Below are 13,454 nucleotides of genomic sequence, written 5' to 3'. Positions count from 1 at the left end.
CATCACAAGGTGACTTGTGCCCAACTTGCTACCTTTCTTAAATAATAATTTATTTCTCTTAAAGAAGTATTTTGTCCAAATAATATTTCAGGAAAAAAAATTTACCTCCATCTATAGAGAGTCCATAGTTCATCCATCACACTACAGTTCACCAACCAATTATAATTTTAATATATTTTCAAAATATCTTCTAGGGCTCTCTTCCCCCTACAACCAATGAGATTTACTATGAAGCACTAGTGATTGTAATTTTATTTATTTATAGTCTTCAAGTAAAATTTGAAATTTTCATATTTCTTCAAGTCCTAAAGCTATATAAGGAATAGACAATAATGGTGAGAATTGCTTCAATCATAAAGAGACACATGGCTAATATGGCTTCCTTGAGACCAAGCAATATCCCCATAACCCAACCTAAAAACCCTAAAAGGTGTTCAATTATTTGTATCTTTTATTGGGTGAACTTCAATTATTTGTGTCACATTGCCATAAATAGATTTCTTCCAACTTTAACCAAACATCTAGTAGGATTTGATTTTCAAATTGCAATCCAATGGGTACTAATGAAGAAATAAAAATTAAGAAAGTGAAAGGAACCCTAAATTTGGTGGAAATGGATTTGGTTTCACTTTTCGAATCAAAGTGGGGTGTCCTTTTCTGTCTCTCTCTCCATGGGTCTTTCGAGTTGTTCTTACTTTTCCAATCAATCAGGTGCAGATTTGGTGAAAAACCCAAAACCTTAATTGCAGGATCACTTTTTTTTTTTTGGGTCAAGAAATTGCAGGATCACTTCACCAATGGGGGAAGAATTCTTCCATGTTTACCCAAAAAAGAAAAAGAAAATTCTTCCATCATGTGTGTAGAACAGGTGAATCCCTAATTCAATTTAATATGATAGAAGAAAATGGACCTAAGATTGAAATCTTGACCAAGATCTTGCATGACTGAAGCAATTTTGTCTAAAGTAACCCTAATCTAGCCTTGACTTACGTGAAATCTCGACTGTTGAATTTCAATGGTCAAGATTTTGATTTGATGACCTAAGGTGTTTCGCTTGACGGTCCTACTCATTTAATGTGCAGGACTGAAGCAAAGTCCGATTTTAGAGGGATTAGGATTGAATGTTCGACCTAAACATGCCGTTGAACTTAGCCCGACTTTGCCTCTTGGTAGTATACTTTCGATAAAATTAAGACAACAATATGAAATTATACATTATTTTATTACTGTATAGTTAAGGTCAGACTTCGGATTAAGTGTTTAACTTAGTCTAGCTCAGTCTTGTAAGTAGAATCAAAGCTTTCAAAGCCTGTCTCAACCTACTTTAGTTATACTCTTAATAGGAAGTTTCCGTGTAGGGGACATGACCCTTCAAATTCTAAAAATAACAGATTTGTCTCTATTTGTAGCTACGTCAATGGCAAATCGACAATTTTATATATATATATATATCAGGGGTGGGGACTATTCCATGTACTATCGAAGAGACTCAAACTCTATCTCTTCACTAAGAAATATTGATTATTGCTAAGATAACCCTTGAATGATAAATTTCATTATTAAAATAAAATAAAAATGTTATTTGATGTGTATTAGATATATAATATCAATTTTTTAATCATAGAAAATAAATACCCACATAGTAGGTGCATAAAATATAGAAATTGGACTAGGTCATTTTGACTTCTAGTATACAAATTGAGCCTAGAAAATTCTTAGGATCATGGCATCATTTGAGGGAAGCTAGGCCATTCTAGGTTTTGAAAAAGTTGAAGACAAGTGGTCAATGGTGGCACAAGAATGGAGCTTCTAGCACCCAGCTTTTTCACTAAAACAAATCCTCCCATGCTAACAAGTAATCTTTATTCTTTCTTTTTGGTATAACAAGCAAACCTTTTCCATTTTATGCTATTCTCTAAAACAAGTGGGTGTTAGCATAATGTTTGCTAAAATTATTTTATAAAGTTTAAATCAAATATTTAGAATGGTAGACAGGAAAGAAACCATTAGAGAAAGATTCAGTGGGCAGGAGAAAAAGATGGATCCAATTCCAAGTTTACAAATCAACCAAAAACCATAGGAAGAGGAACCTTCCTGAGGTAGAAGAGAGAAGGGTTGTTAAGTTTCAGAATCATCGGATCTGATTTGAGAAAAATCCAAATCTCAAAGAGGGGCAACCACCCTCAGAACACCTCATCTCTCTAAACGAGTCTCATGCTTAAACTGAAAGACTTGAGGTCCATAGGCCCAAAAGATGGAAAAGATAACGGAGAAAGATGTGAAGAGATGTAGGTTCAAACTCAAGACCTCTTTGATCTTACTTTTTTTTTTTTTTTTCTTTCTTTTAAAAGATCTTATTGTCCCTGTCTTTATATAGAAAGCTATCACTTCTATGCAGAAGCATGTCTGTGTTATTAATATTTTAGATGTTCATTGTTGATTCTTTCCCCCTAACTATTTAAATATTATGATGATACTATAATGTATCATAACAATCACATATTTTGGGAGAGTTACATGTAAATAAAGATTATATTATTTTTTGATTTGTTGAAGTTATGTTGGGACTTGTATTTTTTTTTATTGTTTATGTTAAGATCTAATTTTTGGAATAATTAATCTCTTTTGTAGCTTGCATTCAAGACCTAAATAAAAGAATTAAAAGCACACTCACAATAACATGAGGAGAACTAGTGAAAAGAAAATGAAAATAATAAAGTATATTGATCGGTCATTATATAGAGCCAATGTGTAGGGTTATTGGGTTTAACCAAGTCCTACTTAGTTGACCTTGTGTATTTTCGTTCTGTTTCTATTTACTATTTCGTGATATTTGATTTAATAGATTCAATTGGTAGTAATAAACACTTCTTAGTAAAAAGATCTCGGGATCACTCACCATTTTAGTATACTATGCCACGGGCAAAGAGGAAGAGTTTTTCATCATATAGAAGAAGAACAGAAAGAGATCTTACAACTAATCGCTAATAAATGCATTACAAGAACTCTCACCTAAAACCCTAATTGAAAATCCAAAATCTTTCAATAATGCTGTATGCAAACATAAGACACACATATATAGAGTCCAATCAGCTAAACAGGTCAATCTATCGAGTTGGGTCTTATCGTACCAAGCCTTTTGCTTCCACCATAGATCTTCAAAAACAGATCGTTCAGGTCGTCCACCAAAATGTCAGTACAGGGTCCATCTTCAAAATTGGGTATAAGAATTCGAGACACAACATAATAGAATCAATCCTTCAATGATATGAATATAGACTGACCTAGCATGGCTCTCATGGCCTTCAACTACTAAGGTGTTTTATGTCTTGACATCAAACCCATGATTTTAGGTCCCATAAGGAGCCATAGCTCTTTTCTTCTTCTTTTTTTATATCAATTTCTTTTCCACTAGTTATTTTTATGGATATCTTAATCTAAAGAGCACATATTTGGTTTGATAACAAATAATTAAAGACAATATTGCTAAGGTTTGTAGGTCAGAGGGCAACTTGTTTTGGGGAATTACATATTTACATGTAAAGGGAGAATCTCTTCTTTCATGATCATTTGTCGTGATGATTAGAATCTTAAAATAGTGGGTCTCATTATTGGTTGTCTTCTCTTATATTAAATGTTAGATATACTCTTATCCAATCAAAGTTAGGTTCCCTTAATGAAAGAGATTCTCTCTTGGACAACAGAGAGAACCCTAACAGGATTTGTTGGTATTCATCATTGAAAGCCTCACCAGCAAAGACAAAATAAAAAAATGAAATAATTGAGAACCTACTCAACTTAGAGGTGTTAGAAGGTCACTCTAGTTTTGGTTTCTATGGTCAGGGACTGCAAGGATTTAACATGGGATCACAATAACCTTTTAATTATTGTCTTTATTTTAAAAGTTTCTCTAATAGGGAGAGTCAAGTACTAATATTTTATACTTAAAAAAAGCCCGGTAACCCTAAGAAAGGGTGGGGGGAGGGGCAAGAGTAAGAGTTTCAATTGGTATGGTTTCTGTATTTCAATACGGTATCAATTTTGAATACTGAAAACCAGAATCTTACCATACCGAATTTACACTGTACGGTACGGTTTTTTATGTTTGCAGAAACGGTTCAATACAGTTTTGGTATTAAATCGGTTGAAAAAACTGTTTAAACATGGTATCTAGTGCGGTACAATTTTTGTACGAACGAACCCATGACACTTATTGTTACTAGTTCATTAAGATCTTAATGAAATTGCGATCAAACAATAAATAGAATCTAATATTAACAGAGACAAAACAAGTAAATCTAATTAACAGAAATTTAGAAATTTAAAGCTCTCCAAGCTCTGATAGAAGCATGAAAAGAAGAACGACCGTGTAGGCAAATTCTTCCTTTTTTGTGCTTAAGATTGATATGAAAAAGTAAGCAACGAAACAAACACGCCTATGTTAATTTAATGATAATTCTAATATATAGAATCATCCAAATCCATGCTCGAATCTTAATTTCAGATAGGTTTTTTTGGGTAACAAAGGTGCTTTATGTATAGAGAAATTGGGGATGAGATATTACATATGCTGCCAATAAAGATTGAACCCACAAACTCTCCACTGAGAGGTGAGGTTCACAACCACTCCACTATCCTAATTTCAGATAGATTCTTAGGGCAAAAATAGAATAGACATTTATGAGCACGGAAGAGTAGTTTTCGAGATCTTTCTCTGTTAATTTTCAATAAAAAAGAAAATTGAAGTTTGTAGGATCTTTTTTAAGGATGTCTTTATAGACAAACAAGTTGGCTTAGAATTCTAGTTTATAGAAGCATCATCAATTCCTTTTAGGATGTCCATCAGTAAGCAGTAAACATCATTTACTCGATTTGTCAATTGGAATGTAAAATATGTCAATAGTATATAGCGTTTTCCACATAGATTTAGCATTGTAAAAGATATAGAGTCACATTCTATAGATGCAAGTACATATACTAAAAGAAAAAAGGGTAGAATCATAGAAATTGGACTACAAATGAATTTATTATTATTATTATTATTATTTATTTTTCATTAATGGTTAAGGACTTAAAACAAAATGAACCATCATCTACCTGTAACCATCGATGATTGAACCCGTCAAGGTGTCAACAAAGAAGAATATGTTGGCTAGTCAATTGCAAATCTCATGTGTGGCTTCAGATGACAAGAAAATTGGGAAATAAATTGTAAACATAATTCTCTCTTTGGGTTCCGGCGCTCTGCCTCTTATTGCTCTCTTTGAGTCGAAGAAGAGGAGTGAAGGACGAATGAAAGATTGAAAGAGGGAATTAGGAATAGGGTAAAGGTAAATTGTTTTAATTGTAAAATTATATTTATATCCCTTAATTTGGTATGGACGTACGGTACCAATTCGGTATGGTTTTTGTACATACCAACAGTATGAGTACTGAAAACTGGTACCGTACTGTACCGAATTTTGAAAGGTGCAATACGGTGCGGTTTTAGACTGTGGGGTTTTGTATGATTAAACGGTTTCGGTACACAATCGACACCCTTACTAAAGAGGCCTTCATTAAAAAATCCGAAGAGTTTGGGGAGGGAAGTCACAGGGTCCTTTGGCCATGGGGTAGCTCCACCTTAATTGATGGTTTTGATTTTTCTGGCTACATTGATGCTAAGCTTAGATATTGTTTGCTATAAAGTTACCATTAATGCCGAATAGAGCTCATGAGCTTGACATTTATACTTTCATATAAATGAAATTCTACTATATGTAAACTCTCTATTTTCAAGAATGTAATGGCATAAAAGCCAAAAACATCACACAAGATTTGCTTCAACTAATGAGGGAATATGCACTAGGGAGTCTGAAACTTTCAAGTATTAAATCTCAGATTGTGCTTTCCTCACACTTTCTTGTTCATTCGTTTGGTTCAACTCATTAAATTTTAAAGGTGAACCTCCATTTAAATATACAAATGAATGTGAGAAAAACACAATTCTCTACCTTCGATTAATTAAGAAATTTAATGCAAAACTTTCATATTCTTTTCAAGCCCTAAAACAATAAGAGTAACGATGATGAATTTGCTAACCAGTCATCAATAAACAAATGGCAAAGATGGGTCTTTAAACCAAACAATACCCCTATTAACCAACCTAAAGATCTGTACAATTATTTGTGTCAAATTACTATAAATAGAATACTAACCCTGACAAAAATTGTACTGAGATCCGATTTCCCAACTGGAATTCGGAGTTAGGAAACTAATGATGAACTAGAAATTAAGAAAGGAAACTAAATTTGGCAGCTAATTTCGACTGGGTTGCATTCAGTTTTCAATTCAATGTGGGGTTTTGTTTCTATGATTCTTCTTGTAATTTCTTTTATGATCTTGGGTACCCATGAACTAAAAAGGAGAGTGGAAGAGAAGCTACCTTGTGTACGGTTCTTTGTCCAAGTGAATGAATGTGCCAGTTTTTTCTGGTTTGGAGAGAGTTGAATGCGACCCAAAAGTGGCCAGGAAGGCACCAACTAGCTTTCTACCCTCTACCCTTTCTGTCTCTCTTGGTCTCTAGTCTTTCTCTCTCTCTCTCTCTCTCTCTCTCTCTCTCTCTCTCTCTCTCTCTCTCTCTCTCTGTCTGTCCCTATTATATATATATGAATGCATATTACGTTTTCTCTTACACCTTTGAGACCAGTTCTTATTCTTTCTCTAACTCATCGACGTTTAAATGACAACCCAAAACCCAATTCCTCTATTCCAATGAAGGCTTAACTCTTGAGCGAGTCTGAAGACTGACTAGAGGAGTCCTGTTATATCAAATAACCCATATCGTAATTTTCAATACAACCCTTCGAGAGATTCTGTCTGAATACAGGGTATTTGTTTTTTGTTTCAAATTCTTGAATCTAAAATCACACCCAGATGGCAGAGGTTTCCATTTTTCCTTTTTTTCCCTTCTTAAATGTTCTTGTTTCTTTCTGATTACTTGATTTTTTTTTTTTTGACTTTCTTCCATCTAGTTGCGTTGTTTTGGTCTCTGTTGCTCCTTTGATCTGTTCTTTCTTATTTTTTTAATTTTGTTATTGGATTTTGCTTTAAGTCAATCGCTTATTTATTTACAGACATGGCATCGAGCACTCTCCTCTTCTCTGTTTCCCTCCTTTTGTTGTTTTTTTTTCTCAGTGATCCTCTGGTGTAACTTTTCTCTGGTTAATTTACATTTATTTTTCTGGGCTTCCTTCTTTCCCGAGGATTTTTGTGTTTTCTTTCTACGTTGCTCAGGATCTACATTTTGTTTTTATTGGGTGGCTATTCCATGAATACTCTGTTTATTTTTCGTTATTCCCTTTCGATATTGTTTCTAGATCCAGGTACAGCTATGGCGTCAATGTTCTAATATACTTTTTCTTGCATATCTTTCGTTCTTCAGGTTGAAGCTTGAATATTGGAGCTGGATTTCTCCATGGTAGGATGCTTGTTTATTTACTTCCAGTCTCAGTAGTGGGGAAATGGATAGAAGGAAATGCTAATCTTGGAACAAATGTAATTCTGCTGGAATCCTATTCTTTGAGGGTTTTAATTTGTTTGGAATATGAATTTGGCATTCAGGGTGAAGATCAAGAGATGTTTCATAATGGGTCGCAAGGATTCTTTCCGGTTGGGCTTGATTCAGAATCCAAAGGCTACCAAACAATTACCAAACTTGGCGAGAAGATTGTAAGCAGATTCAGATTTATATCTTCTTCCGGCATTTCCTTTCGAATTTATTTATTTCTCTCCTTCTGGGTTCTTGTTAAAAATGAATATCTATGCAAACCATCTTCTTAGCAGTAGCGCCTGTGATTTTTTTAGTTTGTGATCGGGAGTTCGGATGAAGGATCCAACTTGTCGATTAGCATCCGGATTTTTGACAAGTCTACGGGTAAATGGTGAGTTTCTTGACCTTTGCATTGCTTTATTTGTGTTGGTTCCAATTTATGTTCATCCCTTAATCATGGTGGGATTGACAGGGATGTTCCAACTGTTTTGGGTACAAAACCTACACCATGCAAGGGTCACTCTTCAGTACTTCTAAATAAAGAAAGGATTTTGATTCTTAAGAGGGACTCCACCCCAGATGACTGCACCTGGTTTCTTGAGGTTGGTATCAGTTGATTTCAGGTGCTTCTATAGAATCCTTAGAACCATCAATTCCACAATGTTGTCCCCATTTTGATCCCATATATTTGTCATCTTGTTGGCTATTCTGTGGTCTTGTTTCATTCCCTTCTAACTTAAAGGCCAATGTCATTTGTGACCCACTGTTCTTCTCTTTCACTGTTAGGTGGACACCCCATTTGTTAGAGAACAGAAGAAAATATTGGAAACTGAGGTGGTTGCTTGGAGCAAAGGTGTGAAAGGTGAAGGTCCTAAACCAATAGTAATCAGTGGCCCCTCTGGAGTTGGCAAAGGCACGCTGATAGCTAAGTTGATGAAGGAATTTCCCTCCACTTTTGGGTTCTCTGTGAGCCACACAACTAGGGCTCCAAGGGAGAAGGAGAAGGATGGAATCCATTACCACTTCACGGAAAGAGGTGTGATGGAGAAGGCAATACAAGGGGGCAAGTTCCTCGAATTTGCATCTGTCCATGGAAATCTTTATGGGACCAGTATAGAAGCTGTTGAAGTGGTCACAGATGCAGGGAAGGTAAAAGGAATTTTATATCACATATATTCCTTCTAGTATCTGTCAACTGTCTCAATAAGTTAGACCACTTGCATCACTATGAGTGGACAGGTTGATTTGGTTCCTTATGATCTTGTTGCAGAGATGTATTCTTGACATAGACGTTCAAGGTGCCAGGTCTGTGAGAGCTAGTTCTCTTGAAGCAATTTTCATCTTCATCTGCCCACCCTCATTTGAGGAGCTTGAACAGCGGCTTCGTGCACGGTAAGCACGAGTTCTCTGATTTCCTGCTTCATTAAGTTCCTGATGGTTTTGGTGCACTGGAATCAAATCAAAGCCTTGTTTTGTTGAACAGGGGAACTGAAACAGAGGAACAGATCCAAAAGAGACTGAGAAATGCAAAAGGGGAGCTTGAGCAAGGAAAGTCACCAGGCCTTTTTGATCATATATTGATAAATGATGACCTCGAGGCATGCTATGAGAGTCTTAAGGTAACTGTTCAAAATTTCCTCTTCATTCATCTATGCTTGCCATGTGATGATACTGTGGTTTCTGAATATTTGTCCTTATACTACAATTCTCCGCTGTAGAAACTCCTGGGTCTCAATGAAAGCATGGAGACCACATATCAATCATGTAAACTGTCTTCCTCCTTCACTAAGATCCATCATATTTTAGTTATTCATTTTTGCTCTGCATAATCTTCTTGAAGGTAAAAAATTGATTGACATGTTAAATATGTCATCCAGCTCCAAAAACCTTGGAACTTCCCATAGACCATTTGGTGTCAGATATGGATCAGAAGGTCTGGATAGAATGTGAAACTTCTGAACAAGGAAAAACTTCAAAGATCTTGTAAGTGTTTTGTATCTCTATATTGTCCAACAAATTACTTGATGACAGAAAAAAACATATGATCTCATGCAATAATTTCTTCTTAAGCAGGTTGATACTCGATGTGTCTTCAATTAAAGGAGGGGCTCCTGGCCGGACTAGAGGACTTAACATGTATACCATTGACCCATTTGCAGATGGTTTAAATGGGATTAAACAGCTCCAAAATCCAGTTTATTCAGCAAATCGAGCCCGTTGCCTTACCACAACTAACCCGGCCTGTTGTCCCAATTTTTGATTCTTAGCATAGGAGAGAAGAATGGTGGACAAAAGCTCTTTCTTATTATTTTCCATTGGCTGGAACTCTTATATTATTCTGCTCTTGTATTGATGATTCATGATGAATAGATATGAGGAATCCATTCTTTATTTATTTGCTGATGTGAAAAAGAGAAGCCATGATTATTCATTCATCTTTAGAAGAGAAACAATTTGATACTTTGAAAGGATCAAGGGGTACCTGTGTTCCCTCGTAGTTTCGGGCTATAATCATGTATATTTGGTTTATGGGAGAGCATTCTCTGAGCATGCTCACCAACGAGTTGCAGCGAAATGGAATTGTACATAAGAGAGCAGTGAGGTCATTTCTCATATGAAGGAAAAAGTCAGAAAGGTGCTAGCCTACCCTGCTACCTGGTTCTGAGATCCTTTTATTTGGTCTGTGGACATCTCTGCCTAAAATAGTTGCGATTTCCAGAGAAGCGATAAATCGAATTGGGGTTTAGTTGCTTTCGCCAAAAACTGATCACGCATCCTTGTGGGTGTGAGAAACCTCTAACAGTAGATAAAGATTAGTAGCAGTCTTGCCATAAGGTGTTGAGGAGGGTTGTGGTGATTATTGGTCTGTGATCTTTATAAAGCAAAACAGAGAATAATGCATTTGCTTTTCTTGGCCTAGCAATGTTCATATGGATATTGAAGCATTTGAGGACACTATATCATGTGAAACTCAAGATGAGCTGTATTATTTGAGAAACAGGATGTTTCCATAAGAGGTTAAACATGGTGACCAAGAAGATAAAAATTCTATATCTGAAAGGACATGAAAAAGAAAATTAAGACCAGTTAGAAGGAGAAATGATTTCTGTCCTGGAAGCATGGCTCCTCCTTGTTTTAGAGAGGGGAAGACACACACACACAGCTGGGGTAGAGCTGGGGTATGCTGTGCTACACACAACCAAGTCAAAATTTACAGCTATTTATTGGGGGTGTTGAAGCATTGGACTAAGAAAAAATGTACCAAGATGAGCTGTAATATGAGAGATTCTGAGAGGATCACAGAGGGAGCCAGGCTTCTCCCCCATCCAACCAGACACAAGTTTGGTTGCTAGTTCAGTCATATAAGGTAATAATTATGAAAAGTTAGTTGGATCTGATCTCAGTTTCCTTCCTTTAATTTCTCTCTTTGATCTGTACCTAATTTCTAACTTTACAAGTTGTATTTTTTCATGTCTCTATAAAGGCCAATGTTATGGCTGATAATCTAGCAAAGGTGGACTTGTCGGTCCCATGTAGGATTGTACAACGGAGAAAAAGTCCCATGTAAGACAACTTAGCCAACACCACTCCGTGGTCCGTGGTTGGATGATTTGGCAGGGTCTCCATGTGTTCTTCTCAGGTTTTTGAATGAAAGTCTTCATACCACCACTCCTCCCTTCATCAAGAAGAAAAAAAAAAAGAAAAAAAAAAGAAATCTTTTGCAACAAGGGAACATTTGGAGGTCCCTAACTTGATTGAATTTACATATTGCCAAACAGGGCCTACAAGTTTCAGAGCCTAAAGAAAACAGTAACCTTGTCAAGTTGTTCTTACTTACAAGTTGCAACTGCAAAAGCATATTCCCCTTCCAAGTTGCACTTCTCTTATAAAGCCTGTTCCAACTTCCAACCAGTAGCCCTTTTTCATATGTGGTGTCAGCCCATAGTGTGTTATGGCTTTATCTTGCCTCAACGGTTGAGTTTTGATGCTCAGATGGGCAAGTTGGATGTGAGAAGTCCTTGTCAAATAGTAATTGTTTGTTTCAAGTTGTTTGGTTATGCTGAAAAAATTGAAATGTTCACCCCTCCGTGACTGCAATTTAGTGGGTAAGTGGCTCACTGACAAAATCATTTTTCTTGAAAAGAAGATTCTGAAGAACAAGAATATCAATCATGTGTCATCACTTGTTAGTCATTTTAAAGTACTGAGGAAGCCTCTGTTCAGAAAAGAGATAGGGTAGGAAGGAAAGATTTGAAGAAAATCTCAAACCCCAGCCCTTTGCGTGTCAATAGGCTGCTCTAAGAGGTTTTAGTTTGCACTTTCTCGATTTTCTCAAAAACACTTAAGGCTGCGTTTGTTTGCAGAAGTGTGGTGCGAAAAAATGGGTGGAAAAAAAATATGTGAGTTGTGCAGCGGGGTGATGGAGAACGAAAGGAAATGAAAGGGTTTTGCGAAAAAATGATAATGGTGAGTCTCACTTTTTACTTTTCCACAAAGTCCGATCAAATTTGTAGAGTTTTGAAAAGACTTGGGGTTGAAAAGTTGGGTTGTTACCAGTTTCCTAGATTTCTCACTTTTCTATCCCAAACAACCAAACAATTTACACTTTTGGAAAAAGAAAAATAAGAAAATTTTGTTTTTTTCAAGAATTTTCCCACCCCACCTTCCAGTCTAACTCAAACACGGATCATTAACAAAGTTTTGGGTTGAATTGAATTGGTTTGGGCCGACGGTTTGAATAGATTTGAGCTTTTGGGGCACAATAAATAGCTTGAGAGTAATTAAATCCCATGGGCCAAACCAACATGACAACATTATTTCTTTGATTATAACACTAATCTATTTTCACTTTTTTTTTTATTTTGGGTCATCTGCCCAGTCACAAGACAGAAATTTATCAAGTCCATTTTGATTGATGTGATTGATAAATGAGTTTCAACTATCTGATGTAATGTTGAAACACATGGCACCCATATGCAAGAAAATGGACTTGATATTGGTCCGTCACAAGACTCGAAACCCATAAGCTCAAGAGAGGAGAGGAGAAGATGTGTATGGATAGGGATTCAACATGAGACATTGTTGGTCTTAAGGCTAGACTGCCACTATTGTCTAGAAACAATCACCACATATCCATTATTACACTCAACTTGTGGTGAAATGAAGATCTCTAATTATTTGTTTTATTTTACTAAATCATAAATTCCACTAGGAACAATGCTGTATTCACAGTAAGTACATGAGAAAAAAAAGTTAAGGAAGAAACATATAAATGAGGGGTTCAAAAAAAACCATAGAAAAATTGCCATTATTTTACTTGTTTAAATTATAAAATAATTAAAATTAGGACTTAAAATATAACTAGAATTCAAAGAATCTCGATGTAATGAAGTTCTAGAAGCTTAACTTTTGGCATTGAAGGAAGGATTGGACATTGCTCTCAATATGGGGTAGACTTATTGAAATGGAATCCGACTCCCGTCAAGCTATCTTGCTTCTTCATCCTTATTCGAAGATCTAAGGAAAGTTAGGGAACTTTATTAATAACATTTGTCAAATATTCATATCAAATGGAAAAGTCCAATTCACCCATATTAGACGGGAAGGAAACCAAGTAGTCGTGTTCAAAGATGTTCTGTGATGAAATGGAAATCCTAAAAGTCCTACAAAAGCCACCTTCAGGAATTTCTTCAAGCTGATTTGTTGGTTGGGCCAAATTATTTTCTTTGTTTTGTTTTTTGTTGGTCCTCTGTGACCTTTTTTTCTACCAAAAATAAAATAAAATATACCTCTCAGTAGGGTTTTATATGGGCCATATACTGTATTTGTTTTAAAAAGGATGGAGGTAGCACATCTGGACTTGAATTAAAACGGGATCAAGATGGGCCGGGTTGGGTTGGGTTGGGTTGGGCCTGAGACCTCA

General features: G+C 35.8%; 1 protein-coding gene across 4 annotated transcripts; it reads left to right on the top strand.

Moving 5' to 3' along the window:
* The first annotated feature begins 6,663 nt into the window (after positions 1–6,663).
* LOC149001619 (guanylate kinase 1-like) lies at positions 6,664–11,179 on the top strand. 4 transcript variants are annotated; one of them, XM_089138259.1, is made up of 11 exons: positions 6,664–6,924; positions 7,424–7,459; positions 7,603–7,710; positions 7,846–7,922; positions 8,004–8,133; positions 8,318–8,680; positions 8,802–8,923; positions 9,015–9,150; positions 9,250–9,295; positions 9,409–9,514; positions 9,605–11,179. In XM_089138259.1, the coding sequence occupies exons 2-11, from the start codon at positions 7,457–7,459 to the stop codon at positions 9,789–9,791; spliced, it is 1,278 nt and encodes a 425-aa protein (XP_088994385.1). In that variant the 5' UTR covers positions 6,664–6,924; positions 7,424–7,456; the 3' UTR covers positions 9,792–11,179. The 4 variants fall into 4 exon arrangements, with proteins under 4 accessions (XP_088994385.1, XP_088994386.1, XP_088994384.1 ...); XM_089138260.1 differs by having other exon boundaries at positions 6,664–6,824; positions 9,605–11,178; XM_089138258.1 differs by having other exon boundaries at positions 6,664–6,869; positions 9,605–11,178.
* Positions 11,180–13,454: the final 2,275 nt, after the last annotated feature.

The sequence above is a fragment of the Hakea prostrata genome, chromosome 10 (genome assembly GCF_041222555.1).
Source record: "Hakea prostrata isolate BN-2017 chromosome 10, UWA_Hpros_2, whole genome shotgun sequence".
NCBI classification, from domain to species: Eukaryota; Viridiplantae; Streptophyta; class Magnoliopsida; order Proteales; family Proteaceae; genus Hakea; species Hakea prostrata.
Note: the sequence above shows the minus strand (reverse complement) of the source record. Positions and strands in the feature narration are given on the sequence as shown.

Bases quoted from the DNA above. Each gene is read 5' to 3' on its own strand.
- LOC149001619 (XM_089138259.1), top strand. The intron at 8,681-8,801 runs GTAAAAGGAATT...ATCTTGTTGCAG, and splicing joins TGGTCACAGATGCAGGGAAG to AGATGTATTCTTGACATAGA. The intron at 9,515-9,604 runs GTAAGTGTTTTG...CTTCTTAAGCAG, and splicing joins GGAAAAACTTCAAAGATCTT to GTTGATACTCGATGTGTCTT.